At 39.9% G+C, this 20,461-nt stretch overlaps 2 protein-coding genes across 8 annotated transcripts in view; one reads left to right on the top strand and one right to left on the bottom strand.

The window, feature by feature from the left end:
• ZNF12 (zinc finger protein 12) overlaps nucleotides 1-1,316 on the top strand; it is a 32,670-nt gene extending 31,354 nt beyond the window's left edge. Inside the window, exon 6 of the mRNA XM_057487399.1 lies at nucleotides 1,237-1,316. Coding sequence (XP_057343382.1) covers nucleotides 1,237-1,301 — 65 coding nt within the window. The 3' untranslated portion in view covers nucleotides 1,302-1,316. The remainder of the gene's footprint in view (nucleotides 1-1,236) is intronic.
• Nucleotides 1-20,461, bottom strand: part of LOC118933652 (zinc finger protein 33B-like) — a 60,858-nt gene that overhangs the window by 27,358 nt on the left and 13,039 nt on the right. Inside the window, exons 3-5 of one of the 7 annotated variants that reach the window (XR_008992240.1) lie at nucleotides 17,421-17,562; nucleotides 17,057-17,269; nucleotides 9,230-9,347 (exon numbers count right to left, since the gene is read on the bottom strand). Coding sequence is in view for 5 of the 7 variants with exons in the window: in XM_057487404.1 (XP_057343387.1) it covers nucleotides 9,083-9,351; nucleotides 17,421-17,562 (411 nt within the window). In the remaining 2 variants the exon portion in view is untranslated. Of the gene's footprint in view, nucleotides 1-7,373; nucleotides 9,352-14,351; nucleotides 17,270-17,420; nucleotides 17,563-20,461 lie in introns of those variants that run through there. The other 6 variants (XM_057487406.1, XR_008992241.1, XM_057487404.1 and 3 more) reach the window with 6 other exon arrangements.

The following is a 20,461-nucleotide window of genomic DNA, read 5'->3' as shown; positions in this document are numbered from 1 at the left end:
CACTGGTCTGCGGTCACCTCCCCTGACGAAGAGCCCTGGCAAGAACTCCCATGGACTCTGACCTTAGAGGAAGTGGCCATCCTAGGAACAACCAAACTGGGCCAAATGGATGGGTGCCATGATTGGCCACCAGGGAATGTGCTGGCTGTGAGGTCTCTGCTTCTCTTTCTGGAAAGATGTGGGCAACAGACAAGAAGTAAAGCCACTACAAATGATAATTTAATCCAGGGTAAAGATAGTATTTCAAATCAGGGACAAAAAGGCTAATAATATGTTGTAAGGACATTCGTTAGGAAAATAAAAATAAGACCCTTACAACAAGCCACATCTTGTCAAGAAAAAAAATGGGAAAAGATCAGTGAATAATTATTTTAATTTTTTTAAAGGTTATTTAATATATAAAGAACATTTAATATGTAATTAGGTTCCAAAAGCAAACTCTGCTCCATTTCTTTCAAATAAAAGATAAATTTCACCATTACATGAAAGTTTACAGGGCAGAAAATAGTCACTGAACCATTTTATCAAAAGAAATCATTTTTGTCCCCAAATTCCTGTATCTGACACTCCTGAATCACATTTTTTTTTTAAAGTATACCTCTGCAGCATCAGGACCTTATAGCTGCAAGTAACGGAAAAATCTCAACTACAATAGGCTTTAGCCAACATTACTATATGACCTCAGGTCTTGCCAATGCAGAGCAGCTTCAGAGCTGGTTAATTCAAGGCCCCGTATGCTTGCTGTCCCGGGTTCCTCCCTCTCCCTGCTCCACATCCTCAGACTACCAGCCCTGAGCAACAAGACAAAATCAACAGTTGCATACAGATGGAAAATGCCGTTCTGCTTTTGCTTCTTTTATCAATGATAGAACTTACCCCCAAATCACCCAGAATACTTCCCTAAACATCCGGTGGTCATAAGCCCAACCCCAAACAATCCCTGGTGAAGGGAAGAAAAATAGGCCACACCAAGGCTCTCCAGTCAGATAGCAGCAGAGAACAGCCTGCCAACCAGCCAACAGGAATGGGGTAAAGTAGGAAGAATCAAGGCACAGTCTCTGCCCCACTACTCTGCAAACGGTTCTTAACATTAGGGTACATACACTGTATCTCTGCAGGCACCCCTTTGAGTCCCATCAGTAGAAACCATAGGTTTTCTAAACACAGCACTGTTTTCAGAGTAATGAACACCACTGTTTGCTACTATTCCTTAATACAAACGTTTATTGTCAACAGTGCATGACCTGCTGTGGATAAAGAGTTCCTGGGGCCAGGATTCTCACCTGGCCCTGGTTGACTAGCTCACTGCACACCTGTGGGCAATACATGGCTGCTGACTCTATATAAAGAGCTCCGCCCAGTGCTCTGGGCATGAGTGGTGGCAGTGCCAAAGACAGAGGCCTAGAGGATGGCTGTGCGGGATGACTGTGTGGACAGAGGGGCCCAGAGGCAGAGACCAGCTTGCTGCATGCAGACTCGCTCTGAGTGAACGGGATTTTATTGACTGACCTGCCACCTGGAAATAAAGTTGGGCATAACCCTTTCACCCCAAGAACGTTTTGCTGTCGATTTCTTTGGTCACACTGAATCCATAGCGAACTTGCCAGGGGCTGAAACCCATTGGCAAGACAACTGGCTAAAGTCGGCAGAGTTCATTGTTGACCAAGGAAAAAGGCTGCCCTTATGGGAGGGGGTGCTTCAGCGGGCTGCCCCTGTGAATGGGGAGACAGTGGATCATCCCCCAATGAGTATGTGGTCTGAGGTGGCTTGACTCCTAGAGGACTGGGCCCCACCCCAGGACTGGAGGCAAGTGGAGGTGACACCCAAGGCAGTAGGGGTGGCCCTTGATACAGTAAGCAGATCGTTTGAGAAGCAGAGTGCCCGTGAGGCAGCAGGGACTGTGGGTTGGCGGCTTCTCACAGTCACAGGGGGGACCCAAGAAATGGCGGCACAAGAATGCAAGCTGCAAACTTTGGTAGATTCCCTGAGGAGGGAAATGGCATTGGTGCGAGAGGTTGCATGAGAATGCGAGCTGCAAACTTCCGTGGATTCCGAGGAAGGAGATGGCCTTGATGCAAGAGGAGGCTGCACGAGAGCGCCGGCAGCAAGGTGTCATTGGAGACGAGACGGCAGCGCTGCTGCGTGCTCTGAAGGAGGAAGAGGCCATCAAGGAAAAAAACAAACTCCTGGGGGAAGCACAGGCGGAGGTGGCATGAGAACATCAGCTGCGAAGCATTGAGCTGAAGGTAAGAAACCTTCTGAAGAATGGGGTAGCATTGCTGCGAGGCACAGTAGAGAAGGTAAAGGTTGTAGCAGAGGCACTCAGGGGAGAGGAAAGGTGCCATCAGCCCCAGAAATGGAGGAGTTGGAGAAGGATGAAGGGGTGGTGCCGGAGGCACTGGTGCCTCCTGTATTGAAAACACGCCCAGTGGTTGTAAAGAAAATAAAGACCCAGCAGCTGAAAGTTCCCCAAGGAGAGGAGCAGCCGCCTCCCCAGGTCGTGGAGCACTCTATGGTCCACCCCTATACAGAGGCTGAGCTGGTGGATTTGGGCTCTCGATTTAGGCAGAAGCCCTCGGAGTCAATACCAGCTTGGCTCCTGCGTCTGTGGGACTTAGGGGTGGATGGAATTGTTCTGTCAGGATCAGAGATGGGAAAGCTGTCTTCCCTGACAGTGCAGCCTGCCTTGAGGCAGTAATTACAAAATGCACATCAGATGGCAAGGAGTCAGTCCCTCCTTGATTGGCTTATGGCTGCACTTCTTGCTGTGTGGCCCAATCCGGATGATCTGCCATCCTCTCCTGTTAGAAGGCAGACATATGCTGAACTCCTACAGGTGCTATGAGAACGAGGCATAAGAAGTGCCATCTATAGTCCAGAGAATTATAACCCAGATGAAGAGATTTTCACTACTGGGATGAGAAATATTATACTTCAAATGGCTCCTACATCCCTCTTTGGGTCTCTAGTAGCCATTCTTTCCCCTCACTTAGGGCATCCCATAAGTAAGGTGACACGTACAATAGCAGACTTAGGAGAGGCAGAAGCAAGAATCCGGAAAGAAATAAGACCTATTACTCACAAGAACAATTTACAGGGCCCTATGAAGGTTATGAGGACCCAGATGTGGGTTGATTTAATACAGGCAGGAGCAGATGGAAGGAAATTAGATGGAAAGTTCAACAGGATCTTATTAGAGCTATGGCAACAGCTGAAACCGAGCAGCAGTTCCAGCCATTAAGACCAAAGAGAGGTCAGAGACAGAGCCACAAGTCCAGCCTGTGTGTCTGCAAGACTTTTTGCTGGAGAGGCTGGAGAACAATGTTCGAGCTTCCTTGCACAGGAACCATTGCAGAGAACTAAGGGCACATGGATTGAGAGGAGAGAATCCTGGAGGGGTGGAGTGTGGATAAAACGAGAGTTCCTGTGCCCAGGATTCTCACCTGACCCTGGTTGACTAGCTCACTGCACACCTGTGGGCAATACATGGCTGTTGACTATATATATAAAGAGCTCCACCCAGTGCTCTGGGCATGACGTGGTGCAGGGCTGCAAGGCTGCAGGAGAGCAGAGCAGAGGCTGGGGTGGTGGCAGTGCCAAGGACAGAGGCCCAGAGGACGGCTGTGTGGACAGAGGAGCCCAGAGGCAGAGACCAGCTTGCTGCATGCAGACTCACTCTGAGTGAACGGGATTTTATTGACTGACCTGCCACCTGGAAATAAAGTTGGGTATAACCCTTTCACCCCAAGAACATTTTGCTGTCGATTTCTTTGGTCACACTGAATCCACAGCGAACTTGCCCAGGGCTGAAACCCATTGGCAAGACACCTGCCTTTGCCGACTTTATGAATGTGTTTTCATTAAACCAGCTAAACCAAGACAGGCAAACACTTTTTAAAGAAAGGCATTGTTTGGCTTCTTTATTGAAGAGCAAACCAGTAATGATAGCATCATTACTTATGGATGCCAAAAACCAGTAAGAGAATAGATAAGTGTTGTGCTTTCCCAGAACTTTTACAAAAACTTTCAGAGCTCACTTAAGAAAAATATAGTGAACACCTATATGCTTACCACTAAGTTCAGTGCTTGCTAAAATTCTTTTGCTTCATCTACTTATAAATTATTTTGTTTCTGAATCATTTGAAAGTTCAGATATCATGCCAATTCATTCTAAATTCAGCATGAGTGTCCTAGAAACACTTCATAACCACCATTATCACACTTAGGAAAAAATTACCTCTAATTCCCTAACATCATCTAATACCCATTCCACATTTAAATTCCTCCAATTGACTCCAAATAATCTATGCAGATGTCTTTTAGAGACAGATTATTTTAAATCCAATCAAGGTTTGTGTGCTGCATTTGTCTCAGTCTCTGTATCAAAAAGTTCCCACACCTTTCTTTTTATAAGGACATTGACTTTTTGAAGTGAGGCCAGTTGTCCTGTAGAATGCCCTATGTCCCAGATTTGTCTGTCTTCTGCACTGAAGCTGTTTCACTATCTCCTGTATTTCTTGTAAACTAAAAGACTAAATACTTGATCAGACATATTATTCTGGCAAGAATAATCCACAGAGCAACATTAAATACTTCACATGCTTCTCAACAAGAGGCACGTGTCATTGCTATTCATAATGCATTTGATCACCTGGTTAAAGTGGGGCAATCATTCCATTGTAAAGACACACTTTTCCAGTTCCAATGAGAAAGATATGTGGGTGATACTCTGGCAGTACACAAATACCCTGTTTCTTTTGCATCTAATGATCTTAGCATCCACTGACCATCTTTGCCTAGATGCAAAGGGGCAATTTTTCAAATTCTGTCATTCCTTCTACATTAGCTGATTTTTTCTTCTACAGTCTTCCCACAATTGGAGATGGACAACTGCTCCTACTCAAAGGACAGGGGGAAAGCCCATTCTTTCCTTCTGATTACAGAGTAAAGAGTCTGTGTAAGGTTTGCCTCTAATGGTGGACGGGAGTTTAGCCTTTCTCTTTTTTGTGTGTTACTGTGGACTCAAGAGTTTTGTTTATTCCAATGTTACCATCAGTTACGATCATTCTGTTTAACTATCAAATTACCTCAAATTTGACCAGAGGGAACCCTTCAAGCTAGCCTCCATGCCCTTCAGCATATCCCCATTAATCTTGGAGTGCCTCCCTGGGTTTTGACACAAGGTCCAGGCTCACCACAGACACTTCAGGGCCCGAATCTAGCATTGACTATTTCCCCATGGAGTCCAGTTCCTCGCAGTAAGGCAGTGTTGGTACTGAATCTGCTCATTGCTTATAGGCCCTCTCAGTGGACAGAGATAGGAAATATATATATAATTTTAATTATATTTTCAAGTCATATTTGTCATTATAGAGTTTTACATAAATTCTTTGATTTTACGGTTGTCTCTTCTCAAACTGGAGGTTTTGGTTCCTAGAAACTCTAAAATTTCTTTATTTTATAATGTACATAAAATAGATTCAAAACAACATTAAAATTAATGTGTGATATTTATAAATTTTTGCAGGCCCTTTTCTCCTTAAACATATCCAATTAAGGATGTATGGTCATAATACCATGTTCAAAGTTTCTTGAATTATTTTCTCTGTGGGTAAGTTACCAATTTTATATAAAGTTGTTGATTTGTTTTCAATTTAGAATCTGCTTTTATTTTTGGATATGTAAACATTTACATGTGTTCAAGTCAAAATTTCATAGAAAGGTATAATCAAAGAAACCTGGCTTCCATCCCCATTTCTACCACCCTGTTCACTCCTGCCTCCATAGATATTTTGTTAGTTTGTAGTTTATCCTTCTAGTGTTTCTCTTTGCAAAATAAGCAATTTGTGTGTGTGTGTGTGTGTTATTTCCTTTTACTTAAAGAAAAGGTAGTATGCTATATATAGTTTTCTGTACTTAGTTTTTCTCAATAACATTGTGGTGCAGTACTTCAAATTTGTCAAACGTGTCATTTATAATGCATGTTGTAGTATAAAAATACAAAGAAACATTGGCATTTAGAGGTGTCTCCCACAATCATTATTCAGCTATGGGGAGATATTACCTACTGATAATTGATTTGACATCCACTATGTCAAACATTCACAACATGCACATGTTGCATACTTATCCCAAGTACACTTCAGCTGTCAGCTTGATACTACAACTTGCAGTTTTCAAAAGGCTTCATATTCCACTAATGAGCAACATTGGCATTAGATGTGTCTTATGTCACATTTTTAGAATTTGATCCTACATTGGAATCATGATTTGAGTATTACATTATTTCTAGAGAAAACAATGTACCCACATTTCTTAAACTGACAGATTTCCCCTTAGCAGTAATTCCTTTCTTACATAATAGTTTGATTTTTTTCTCAAAAGCATTCATGCATATAAAACATTTACACAGTTTCACTCTATCAATTACCTGATTTGGTAAGTTGTATTTCATAAGTTGTGACTTTGTAAATGTTTCTATACTTTTGTTGCATTCTTTCTGTTTTCCCCCTATGATTTCTATGAAGCTCATGTTTGGTTCTTAGGTGGACAACATTAATATATAGGATATTCTCAGGTTCTCTCTCCATGAGTTCTCTGCTATTTAGTAAGGGATGACACAGAAAGTTTTCCAATATTCATTTCATTCACAGAAAGCCCACTAACCCTATCCCCATCAGTTTTCTGATGCCAACTAAGGGCTGAATTTACACAAATTATATTATTGCATTCATAAACTTTCCCCTGTGAGTTCTCAATGCTGTGACAAAATATGACTTCACACAGTAAAATTTTTCACATTTGAGTGACTCAGGGTATCTTTCTTGTGTGAATTACCTGATGTTTAGTGAGAGTTGACTTCTTTCAGAAGGACTTCTCACATTCGTTACATTCATAAGGCTTCTCCCTGTATGTGTTCGCCGATGTACGGTGAGGGCTGACTTCACACAGAAGGAATTTCTGCATCTCTTGCATTCATAGGGCTTCTCTCTTGTGTGAGTTCTCTGGTGGATAATGAGGTTTGACTTCACATAAAAAGTTTTCCCACATTCATTACATTCAAAGGTGTTCTTCCCGGTGTGAGTTCTTTGATGCACAGTGAGGTGTGATTTCGTACAAAAAGATTTCTCACATTCACTACATTTATAGGACTTCTCTTCTGAGTTCTCTGATGTATAGTTGGGACTGACTTGTAACAGAAAGATTTCCCACTTATTACATTCACGGGGCTTCTCCCCAGTGTGTGTTCTTTGGTGTTCAATGAGATTTGACTTCTGGAAGGTTTTCTCACATTCCTTACATTCATAAGGCTTCTCCCTTGTGTGTGGTTGCTGATGTTTAGTGACTTCTGGAAAAAAGTTTTTCCACATTCTTTACATTCATAAGGCTTCTCCCCTGTGTGTATTCTCTGGTGTTGACTGAGGGCTGACTTCATGTAGGACTTCCCACATTCATTGCATTCATAGGGTTTCTCTCTTGTATGAGTTTTCTGGTGTACAGTTAAGGTTTACTTATGCCAAAAGGTGTTCTGGAATTCATTACATTCATAGGGTTTCTCTTTTGAATGTGTCCTCTGGTGGTCAGTGAGGTTTGACCTCATAGAAAAGGCTTTCCCACATTCATTACATACATGGGGTTTCTTTTCAGTGTTATTTCTCTGATGAATATTAAGAAGTGACTTCACATAGAATGATTTTTCACATTCATTACATCTAAAGGATTTCTCTCCAGTATGACTTCTCTGGTGTGTGATTAAGGTTGATTTCATGTGGAAGGCTTTCCCACACTTATTACATTCATGTGGCTTCTCCCCTGTGTGTGTCTTTTGATGTTTAGTGAGGGCTGACTTTTTGTAGAAGGACTTCTCACATTCTTTGCATCCATAGGGTTTCTCCCCTGTGTGGGTTCTTTGATGTACAATGAGGATGGAATTCATAAAAAAGGATTTGTCACACTTATTACATTCACAGGGCTTCAAACCAGTGTGGATTTTCTGATGTTTAGTGAGATTTGACTCCACACAGGTTTTTCCACATTCGTTGCAGTCATAGGGCTTCTTCCTTGTATGAGATACCTGGTTTATAATTAGGGCTGACTTATAACAGAAGGATTCTCCACACTCAGTACATTTGTAAGGTTTCTCTTCTGTATGCTTTCCCTGATGTACACATAGGGCTGACTTACAATGGAAGGATTTTACACATTCATTACATTCATAGGGTTTCTCCCTGTGTGTGTTCTCTGATGGTCAGCAAATTGTGACTTCTGTAAGAAAGTTTTCACACATTCATTACATTTAAATGTTTTTTCCCCTGTATGTGTTTTCTGATGATGACTGAAGTTTGATTTTGCATAGAAAGATATTCCACACTCATTACACTGATAGGGCTTCTCTCCTATGTGAAGTCTCTGATGGATTTTTAGGACTGAGCTATGACGAAAAGATTTCTTGCATTCGTTACATACATAAAACTTCTTCTCTGAGTTCTCTGCTGATCAGTAAGGGCTGACTTCATAGGAACATCATCACATCCACTCGGTTTCTCTCCTTTGTGAGAGATCTGAGGGTCAGTGAGTTGTGATTTCTGGAAGGTTTTTCCACATTCATTACCTTCACACAATTTCTCTCTTATATGTGTCTCCTGATGTTTAGTGAGGCAGGCAGGACCCCTGGTGAAAATATTTCTTGCAGTGACTACACTCAAAGGTTTTCTCTTCTGTATGAGTTCTATGAGGTTGGGACATCTTGCTGAAATTATTCTCATTTTCATAAGATTCATGGGTTTTCTCTTCCACATTAACTCTCTGATGCTTAAATAGGGCTGACTTCTCATACTAACTTTGGAGTGATTCTTCCGTGTGTGTTTCTTGATGGCCTTCAAGGGTTGACTTGTCACTATTTTCCCCATGTTCCTTATAATCACAGGATTTCTCTTCTGTTTCAAATCTTTTATGTATAATAATAGCTGCCTTATTAAGGAAGTCTTCTTCACATTCACTGTTTTCAAAAGGTGGTCCCAAAGTGTGAATTTCCTGTTGCTCAATAAGGTCCTCTTTATGACTTAGGGGATTTCCATCTCGGTTAATGTTCATTAGATTTCTTTCCAGTATGAGTTTTTTCTTGATTATTATCCAGAAGCAACTTGCCACATGAACTGACTTCATCAGAGTTCTTACTTGAATGGTTTTTATCACTAATAACTGATTCTGAAACATTTTCCAAACTCATCCCATGTGAGTCATATTGACAGGGTGTTTTTCTGAAAACATTCTCCCTCTTCTTAGTTAGTGTTTTTTTATTGATGAATGAAACTTGCCACAAATGCTTATCTTGGTTTTCCTGGCTCCTGTCTATAAGGTAATAAGAAAAATTAGGTGTACTTTAAAAATGTTAACACTTTTCCTAGCTAAGTAGAATTTATTATATCACTGATTCTCAATTTTCATTCCCAAACTCCTAGGATGAAATCCCAAGCATGTGTTCCTCCTTGGATCAGAAAAAAAACAAAAATATAAAGTACCTGCTACAGTGGAAAAAGTAAAGTACAACTATAGTAAACACACCATATATTTGCTATTTTTAAAATATGACCTTCAGAACTAAAAAGGGGAAACTAAGCACAAGAAAAAGTGAACTGGGGGAAAAGCACAGCAAAGAAATTCACAGATAACTGGGTAACCCAGCAAAAGCTGTGAATAGAAGTAGAATAGATGCTACTAGCATGCATGGATGTTCAAGAGAAATAGCATAGGAAGTCTTAGGTGTGGGATAAAACATATGATCTATATCTGTATAAATACAGCCCACTATCTATATACTAATAGATAAAATAAGATTTACACAGTTGTTCAAGATATACTTAAAAATGTACTATATTTTTAAAAACTGTTGATCTCCAACTTCAAGTCACAAATCTGATACAGATTCTTAAATCAGCTAGTCTGTTTTCAGCTTTGGTTCTACTAAAAACTCAGATGTTCTGCACAAAGGCGTTTTTCTCCTACTCTTCTTTTTTTCCTCCTTCCCCCATCTTTCTTCTCTCTCTCTCTTACACACACACACACACACACACACACACACACACACACACACACACACATTTTTCAAATCAGGCCTCAAGCCCCATTTTCTTGAACATTATAGTCATTTTTCATGAACATTCTGGAAAACGTTAACTTTATCTAAATGGCATTTGATGACATTGAATTTCATAATATGTCACATGATTTTGTTCACCCATGTTAATTACATAACTTCAACCTATGTTCTTAGCAGGTTTTAATGCATCTCCAGTTGCCTTTGAATCCAGAGTATAGAGTTGGTAGCCCTCAACAAGCAGTATGCATTGGAATTACCTGGAAATTTTTATTCAAAACACAGAATATAGATTGTCATGGTCCCATGTCAATCTGCAGACCCTATGAATCAGAATCTACAGGAATGTTATGTAGTCGTATGTACTTAGGAAATGCTTTCTGAACACCTATCGGGATTAACAAATGAATATATATATTACATACATGAAAAAAAGGATGTATAATATATAAAGTAAAAAAAAAAAAGAGACCTTCCATATGGGGACAAAAGCTTCAGGCAATAAACAGATGTTTTCAGTTATCACAGTATTTGATCAAGTCTGAGTTTCTTACGACTTAGCCCATAACTGAAATGGGAATTCTAAGGGAGAGATGAATGTTCACTACAGTAATTAAGCAGCACTTAAAAACAGAGATGAAAGATTTAGCTCAGACACAAATTACATGTAAAGATAAGCACAACAAACTACATGGCAGGCAGTGCTAAGTCCTTTCTTAAGGATCTAGACAAGCAACCTCAAGAAAAACTGCAGATGTGGGCAAGATGTAGGAGTAATATTTAGGAGGCTGTATCAAATGGACCTTATGAGTTTCTGAGCAATAGCAATAACAAAAAAGAGATGAATATGGAATGATATATTCATTCTGAGAAGAGAGAGGTGCCCTCTTAAGGAATAGAGGGCAACCCTAAGTTGATATATATGGCCAGCAACAAGGCAAAATGGATAGTTTAGTCTTGAAATGAGGTACTTAGAAGTAGGAGGGAAGTAAGGCATGAGGAGAAATAAGGTTCTGGTTTGAGTGAAGTCACTGGAAGGTAAAAGTAAAGACTACAGAAGAGTGTTCAAAGGAAAATAAGAGCAACTAGGAAAGATCAGTATTACACATGATTTTCAGGAATAGGAATGTGAGAAGAACTACAATTTGGAAGAAATTATTTTAGGGTTTTTGCCACATTGACAATGAGAGTACTGGAGCACCTAGGTAAAATGGAGAGTACAGAGCGGAGAAGTAAAGATGAGGGGGATAGGGATTTTTCAATCATCGGGTAAAGAAAGAAGTTTAAGTCTTGGGAACAGATGAGGCACAGGGGAAAGTGTTATAGAGAATGTCCCTCGAAGACCTAGTCTTGACAAACTCTTCCCAGAAGTGTGATAATATGATTAAAAAATTGTTATTGTAAGATGCCTTAATTATTGCCAAAATTGGTAAAAAATGCCATTTCACTATCACACTTTTTATTTATCTGATTACTAATGAAGTTGTAAATGTTCTCATTTATCATTTGTGTTTATTTCCCATTTGCCTTTTTTTCATGTATGTCCTTTGTCCATTTCTCTGTTGGGTACCTCATTTTAAGACTTTTTCTTATGAATTTGTAGAAACTCATTATTCAAAAAAATTTTACTGACTGATAAAATGTGCTTGGCACTATCCTACACAGTGGAAATGCAGAAATGAAAAAGTTCCCCAAATACTGTTCTTGTGAAGTTTATATTCTAGTGGGAAAAGCAGCAATAAAATGAATAATGTAGAATGCCCTATTTCAATTTCTGTTTGATAGAAGCCATAAATGTATTTTTGATAATAAGCCTTTTCTGGTTACATTATAAATAAGTTATTTTACTTTATGTCATCTCTTGATTTCTTATGTTCTGTGATGAATGTTCTTAATAAGTCAATTTATAGTATTTATGTGTTGTTTGGGAAATCCTTTCCTGAGGATCACACATGTATGATGATACATTTTATCAAGATCATACATATATGCCCCTATTTTTTATCTTCTACAGTATTTATATACTTTTTTAAGTTGATTTATTTTAAACTGACTTTTGTATAATGGTAATAGACAAAAATGTTTTCTCCCATATAGATAAATAATTTTCTCAGTATCACTTATTGGATAATTTCCCCTTTCCTGGTTCTCTCATATACCTGATTTCTGTATAGGTGGAGCTGGTTATGGGATCTTATTTTTGTTCCATTTATTTTTACACCAGTATCACACTCTTTATAACAAGTCATATAAGTAGCATTGATATTTGAAAGGGCAAGCTCCCCAACCTCATTCTTTTTAGGCTTCAAAAAGTGCATTGGTTATTTTGGGATTTTACTCCTCCAAATTTAAAAATTTTTTATCTAGTAACTAAAATCTGATGTCCTTTACATTTTAATTCCATTCTGATATCCAATCCCCACTTAAGTCTTAAGTTTAGTTCTCTGTTAAATCACTACTCAAAACAGTCTTCTATATTAGTTTATCATTTCTTGATTGGAGTTCATTTTCTAATAGATTCCTTAAGAAGAATTCATGAGAACATTATTTCCCTGCATTCTTGCATATACAAACTTATTTTATCACTGTCACTTTAACTGAATGACATTTTGTCTACATATAAAATTATAGGGATGTACTTTTAATCTTTAAGGATTTTATAGTTCTACACTGCTTTTAGCACTGAATACTATTATGGATGTCTGAAATCAGTTTGATTTTTTTCTTTCTCTTGAAAATGACTTAATTCAAGTTCTGAGGATTTAATATACAGTTGTTACTAGTGGTGACTATAGTTAATAATATGGTGGTGTATGCTTGAAAGTTGTTGAGAGTAGATCTTGATCATTCTCACCACACACACATAAAATTACCCATGTTAATTATTACATAAGGTAATGGATGTGTTATCTTGATCTTAGTAGTCATTCTACAATATGTATCCACATCAAGTCATCATGCTATACACTTTAAATATATACAATTACATTTGTCAATGATTCGTCAATGAAGTTTTAAAACATGACATAATTTTTCATTTTGGCAACCCAAAAGGAAACTTTCTTTAAAAATACAGAAACTTCCCTAGGGTAAATCTTGGTGGTGACCGTTCTGAGTCATTTTTCATAAGTTACACTGTTCTTTTTATGTAGATTTCCAGTCTTCTTTTACATTAGGAAGTTTTTCTTTATGCATTTGTTCTATTCAATTACTTTTGGCTTTCTACTTTGGGGACTGAATTGTATGTATGTTGGGTCTTTTTCAGTCTCCCACATGTAATCTCTTCAACTTTTTGTTTCCAGCCCATCTTGCTCACTTTCTCTCTTACAGGTTTGTTCCTGTAGTTTCAGCATCATTGTGCTCCTTCCAATTTCACGTTTTATTGTTAAGATTTTTTTTTCTTCAGATGCACTCCCAAGCACTGGAAGCTTACAGATAATCTCCTGTGGTTCTCCATCTCCTTTACCTCCCACCTAAGTTCTTATAGTGCCTATGTACTTTTACATCATAAAAGCAATTGCTTCATTAAGTTGTAAGATGTTCATAGTAAAATACTTGGTCACAATATTTATCTTCTATGACAATATTTTTCAGGTGAGTGTTCTTCATTCATGCCTTTTTTTTCATATGAAAACTTCCATGCATCCTACACTGGCCGCTGTGGACCAAGGACTTTTATTGAATTTGAATAGCTTTTATTTCTCCTGGAAAATCTCTGGGCATTTTCATATTCAAAGTCCTTTTTCTCCCCAGACTGCTACAAAAACCAATACTTTATGCAGCTAAGGCTTAACTCCACTTGAACTCCACTCCTCTGCTTCTCAGAACCAAATCAGGTAATAGAGAAGTTCTTGCCACAATTGTGTTCAATCTCTTCCTGATGCTATATTAAGGGTCATACACCTCACATTTCCTTCTGCAAGTCTCGTTCTGGTTCCAGGTGCGAGTACACAGCTTGATTTTTTACTGCTTTCAACAGTTCTTCCACTTATATCATGGTTTCAAGTTCACCTATTTCTCATATTTGTAGAAATAGGAGTCTGCAACTCATTTCTCATTCCCCTGGTTGGTTTTAGATGGCTTACAGGAAGAAAAGGGAAAAAGCTCACTTAACATTTCCATCTTCAAACCAGAAATTCATTATCTCCTTGAAAAGCACCCGTGCTGGTCTCCAGAATATGCTTTCGGCTTCCTTCTATCTTACACACTGACATCTAAGTGTTGTAGAGCCCTGGATTCCAGCCTCTTTTCTTACCTTTCCACATCACTCCCCAAGGCTTGGTCATCACTGCAGAATATCTCTTAACTTGCAACTTCCCAATTTAATCTGCACTCCTGTCTTCTCCAACTCCAGATTTGTATGTCCAAATGCTTCATCAATATCTAAACTTGAAAAGTTAATAATCATCTCAAATCACTGACAATTCCGAAAATAATCAATTAAAAATTTTCTCCCAAGCTGCTCCTACCAACTTTCCCATCTCAGTGACCACCACCCACCTCCTCATGTGGCTCAAATACTGAGTTTGCCTTTATCCCACACACCACATTCTATTCAACAGCAAGTCCTACTCTGAACACACAGCCATGTTCATCCCCTCCACTGCTACATTACCCACACAAACTGTTTCTCATCTGAGCCCTGCAAGCACCTCCCCTGGGGAAAGCAGAAACCATCAACACCCCCACAGCTTTGTCTCCACATGAACTTGACTACCAGTCCATGTTTTCATCAATAGGACTTTACTACATCAGGAAAGTCTTGCCCAGGAAACTAAAAGTTGCAAATGACTTTAATGTTCATTTGATTTTTTACTGCTTTCAACAGTTCTTCCATTTATATCATGGTTTCAAGTTCACCTATTTCTCACATTTGTAGAAGCTTCCCTAAAACCTTATAAACAAACTGCTCAACTTTCCAACAAATAATGAACTTTTATTCTCCAGGACTCTTCAATCCTTGCTGTGTCCACAAACCCTAAACTATTACATTAGTGTCCTTACCCAGTGGTTATCAAGCCCCTGCATTAAAAAATATACTTTAATTCATATTCTCAAACTTCATTAAAATTTTTTTTTTGTTTACTCCCCTCCATCATCATGCTACTAAGACTGTCAGGGTGTGCAATAAACAAATTTCCCTTACCAATGGGTGATTTGGGTGGTGCTTTGGTAGAGCCAGCATTTCACATTGTCTTTCTGCTTCTATTTCTGTCCACCACCCCTGCCTCTGTCTCAAATTTTCTCTGGATGGTAGTCAAAGAAATTCTTTTAAAACATAATCAGTTGTGAGTTAGGGCGGCCAACATCCAAAAGACAAGAAACAACAAATGCTGGTAAGGATGTGGAGAAAGGGGAAACCTCCTACACCATTGATGGGAAAGTAAATTAGTTCAACAATTGTGGAAAACAATATGGAGGTTCCTCAAAACACTAAAAATAGAAATACCATTTGACCCAGTAATTCCACTCCTAGGAATTTACCCAAAAACAAGATCCCAGATTCAAAATGACATATGCAAACCTATGTTTGTCGCTCAACTATTTACAATAGCCAATTTATGGAAGCAACCTAAGTGTCTGTCAGTAGATGAATGGATAAAGAAGATGTGGTATATATACACAAAAGAATATTATTCATCCATAAGAAGAAAATAAATTCTACCATTTGCAACAACATGGATGGAGCTAGAGGGTATTATGCTCAGTGAAATAAGCCAGGCAGAGAAAGACAAGTACCAAATGATTTCACTCATTTGTTGAGTATAACAATAAAGCAAAACTGAAGGAACGAAACAGCAGCAGACTCACAGACTCCAAGAAGAGACTAGTGGTTACCAAAGGGAAGGGGGTGAAGAGAATGGGTGGGGAGGAACGGAGAAGGGGAATAAGGGGCATTATGATTAACACACATGATATAGGTAGGTCACAGGGAAGACAATATGGCATGGAGAAGACAAGTAGTGACTCTATAGCATCTTACTATGCTGATGGACAGTGACTGCAATGGAGTGTGGGGTGGGGGACTTGATAATATGGGTGAATGTAGTAGCCACAATGTCGCTCATGTGAAACCTTCATAAGATTGTTTACCAATGATACCTAATAAAAAAAAACATAATCATTTGTGGAAACCCATTAATAGCTAACCATCTCATTCAAAATAAAGTCAAAGCCCTTGCCATCCTGAAAGACATCACTTGCCCTCTGGCTAGCTCTCTGATGTCACTCCCACCAGCATCCCTCTCATATGCTTCCCTAAAGCCATACTGGCCTCCCTATTCCCAGAGTACCTCTAATAAAATCCTGCCATAAGAACTTGGCCCAGCTTTCCCTTCTGTCTGGAACCCCCAGAATGCACCTGACTCCTTTATCTGCTCTAATGCTGACCTCATCAAAAAGAAAATCTTTAAAAGAGCACACCCCACACCCTATCTCCTTTTAGCTTGCTTTAATTTTCTTCATGGTTCTTGTCACCACTTGGTAAGTAGGTTTATTTTTTTACATCTATCTCCCCTGCTAACAGGTAAGCTCTAAGAGCTGAGGGACACTTATGTTCACCAGCATATCGCTAACACCAAGATGATGGGTGGCATAGTAGGAACATTTGAAGAATTAATTAATGTCTGCTGGTGCGGGTAGAGGCCATGAAAATGGAAGGGAAAGGAATACTAGAAAAAGAGGAGCCAAGAACGAAGGTCTAAGTTGAGACAGGCAGGGTTTCAATACTGGGGACAGGAATGGCCTATTTCCCTAACAGCAAAAAAGGAAAGCATTTGTATTTCAGAGTGATAAATGGAAGGTTATCTGAGGTATGCTGGCTTGCTGTTTAGTTACTTCTAAAGGGCTGAGGACAGTAAATAGAAATCCTAAGACATAGGACACAGGTCCCAACCTCAGAACCAACACACCTGGGACCCAGTTTCCTCTGGCTTCTGGCTTCCCCCTGTAATGATTAACTCGCCTGGATCACAATGATCTGGGAATTCTCCCTCTAGTGGCCAAGGCTCTTCTCCTTGCTCCAACCTGAAGATCACCTCTGGTTTGGTGACGCAATACCCTCCGAGGGAGGTAAGAGATAAGACTTCTTATGAGCTGCTGGGACACTGGGGCCTCTGAAGGACATGGAAGGTGCAGCTTCAGGAGTCACATGATAAAGGTGCCATTTTGAACCTTTCATTATGGAGGGAATGAATGGGAAAATTTATCTTTGACCCATGAGATGTACACACAAATATTATTAAACTCCACTGAGAGCCCATAAATTTTGACAGCTAAGAAAGAAATGCATGCTGTAAGGTATTACACAGAGAGAACGCCTCACCCACAAAAACCAGGTGGCTGTAGTTCTCCAGCATCACATCCTGGTACAGGGTCCTCTGTGTACCTGTCAGCTGTAGCCATTCATCCCGGGTGAAGCTCACAGTCACGTCCTTGAATGACATGGATACCTGACAAACACATTTCTGTTCAAGCCAAAGAGATCACAGTGGGTGACAAGAAAGGCATGTATTACAATAAATGAAATAACATGTTTATTTTAAGAATTTGCTATAAATATCATATAGGTTGCCTACTCTATACTTTTGTGTTTTACTTTGTAGGATAAAGTGATACCATGATAGGAAAACCCAGACAGTATATTAACTTATTAATTCAAACAAAAAAACTAAAAGTACTTACCATTTGTCTAAAACTTCCAGGAATGTAAGTAGTTAAATCAATCTTTTTTTTCCTACCCTTAAGCAGCTTAAATCTTAGTAGAGACCAATCATAGTTATGAACATCTATCCTGTAATAAGATATTATGACAACCATGCTAGGATCATTTATAATTAACAATGGTAGGAAATATGGCTGTATTTTCTATTGTTAGATGCTGGGCTTCCATGAATAGATCTTGGGTAATGTGGCACCATCACATAAGCAGAGACAAAGAAGCATTAAAAAGCATGTAGCAGTGTGAGAGAACAGGGTTAAGAAAGACCTGGGAGAAGAGAAAGAGGTGCAAAGATATTCTGGAATACATTATGGAGCAATTCTGGACTTATTCCTGTAGTTTAGTGGTCTCCAAAATACTTCATCAACACCCTAACAACAAAGTTTTTAGTACCCAAAATTTATTTTTAAATAAATAATATATGTATCCTGCCAATCCACCCAAAAATGATAAGCCTAATTGATCTCTTCTTTTTCTGGTTAAAAGTTAAATATAGACAAAAGGGATTAAAGATGGCAGCATGAGAGGTGAGACAGAGAACTCCTCCCCAAAACACATATAATACGAAAATATAGTTAATACAACTAATCCTAAAAGAGCAACAGGAAAGAAGGCTGCACCAGACTGCATACACCTGGAGAACAGAGCAGACCTCATGAAACAGGGTAACATACCAAAGCCTTGATCCTGAGGAACCAAAGCCCTTCCCCCACCCCAGCTCACCAACGGGAGGGAGAGAGACAGAGCGGGGAGAGGGTGGAAGCCTAGGACTGCTGAACACCCAGCCCTGGAGACCTGCTTTGGCAGCATGAACCTGGATGAACCTTCAGGACATTATGCAAAGTGAAATAAGCCGGTCACAAGACAAATACTGTATGATTCCACTTAGATGAGGTACTTACAATCATCAAAATTATACAGAAAGGAGAATGGTGGGGGTCAGGGGTGCGAAGGGGAGGGTGGGAAATGGGGAGTTAGTATTTAGGAGAGACAGAGTTTCAGTCTGGCAACATGAGACATGTTCAGGACTTGGAACAAGATGGCTGCACAATAATACGAATGTACTTAATACCACTGAACTGTATACTTAAAAGTGGTTAAAACAGTAAATTCTGTGATTTATTTTACTACACTAAAAAAACTGGAAGAGGAGGAGCCAAGATGGCAGCTTGAGTAAGACAGCGGAAATCTCCTTCCAAAAACATATATATTTTTGAAAATACAACAAATACAACTATTCCAAAAAGAGAGACCAGAAGATACAGGACAACAGCCAGACTACATTTACACCTGTAAAAACCCAGCACTTTGCAAAGGGGGTAAGATACAAGCTGCAGCCCAGCGGGACCCAAGTGCCTCTCACCCCAGATCCCAGCGGGGGGAGAGGAGTCAGAGCGGGGAGGGAGAGGGAGCCCAGGACTGCTAAATACCCAGCCCTAGCCATCCACAAAGGGGGTGCAGACACCCAGTGCGCGGGGTGATGGATACTAGGGAAATGGGACACTAAAACCTGCGAGCGGATCCCCACAGCCGGCGCCCCTGGGACAAAGAAAAGCAAGTGCTTTTTGAAACTCTTAAAGGGACTGGGACCCCACAGATGGATGGAGGCGTCCCGGCACAATCAGCTCAGCAGCTGGGAACCCGGGGAACTCCGGGCACCCTAACCCCGTAGGCGGCAGTGCAGCTCTGAGGCCCCTCACGGCGATAAACAGCCTCCCGACCGATCTCACTCCGGCACAGCCCCACCATAGCAATGGTGCACGGAGCTTCCTTCACAGCAGCCAGGCAAGAATCAGAAACCCTGTCAGCATGCAACTGCCCAGCACAATCCACTAGAGGTCGCTGTTCTCCCAGGACACAAGGGCCACAAAGAAGCAAGAAGGGACGTTCTCCCAGCTGACATGTACCAACTACCCACGACTATCTCTATCACCATGAAAAGGCAGAGGAATTTGATACAGACCACATTAACCCAGACAGTATCCCCTGAAAAGGAATCTGGGGAGATAGACCTAACCAATCTTCCTGAAAAAGAATTTAAAACTAAGGTCATAACCATGCTGATGGACTTGCAGAGAAATACGCAAGAGCTAAGGAGGGAGAATACAGAAATAAAACAATCTCTGGAAGGATTTAAAAGCAGAATGGATGAGATGCAAGAGGCCATTGATGGATTAGAAACAAGAGAACAGGAATGCATAGAAGCTGACACAGAGAGAGATAAAAGGATCTCCAGCATTGAAACATATTAAGAGAACTGTGTGACCAACCCAAAAGGAACAATATCCGCATTATAGGGGTACCAGAAGAAGAAGAGAGAGAAAAAGGGATAGGAAGTGTATCTGAAGAAATAATTCCTGAAAACTTTCCCAAACTGGGGGAGGAAATAGTCACTCAGACCACCGAAGTACACAGACACCCCAACAGAAGGGACACAAAGAGGACAACACCAAGACACATAATAATTAAAATGGTAAAGTTCAAGGACAAGGACAGAATTTTAAAGGCAGCTAGAGATGAAGAAAAAGGTCACCTATAAAGGAAAACCTTACAGGCCAAAAGAGAATGGCATGATATATTTAATGCAATGAAACAGAAGGGCCTTGAACCAAGAATACTATATCCAGCACAATTATCATTTAAAT

Source organism: Manis pentadactyla, chromosome 10 (assembly GCF_030020395.1).
Source record: "Manis pentadactyla isolate mManPen7 chromosome 10, mManPen7.hap1, whole genome shotgun sequence".
NCBI classification, from domain to species: Eukaryota; Metazoa; Chordata; class Mammalia; order Pholidota; family Manidae; genus Manis; species Manis pentadactyla.
Note: the sequence above shows the minus strand (reverse complement) of the source record. Positions and strands in the feature narration are given on the sequence as shown.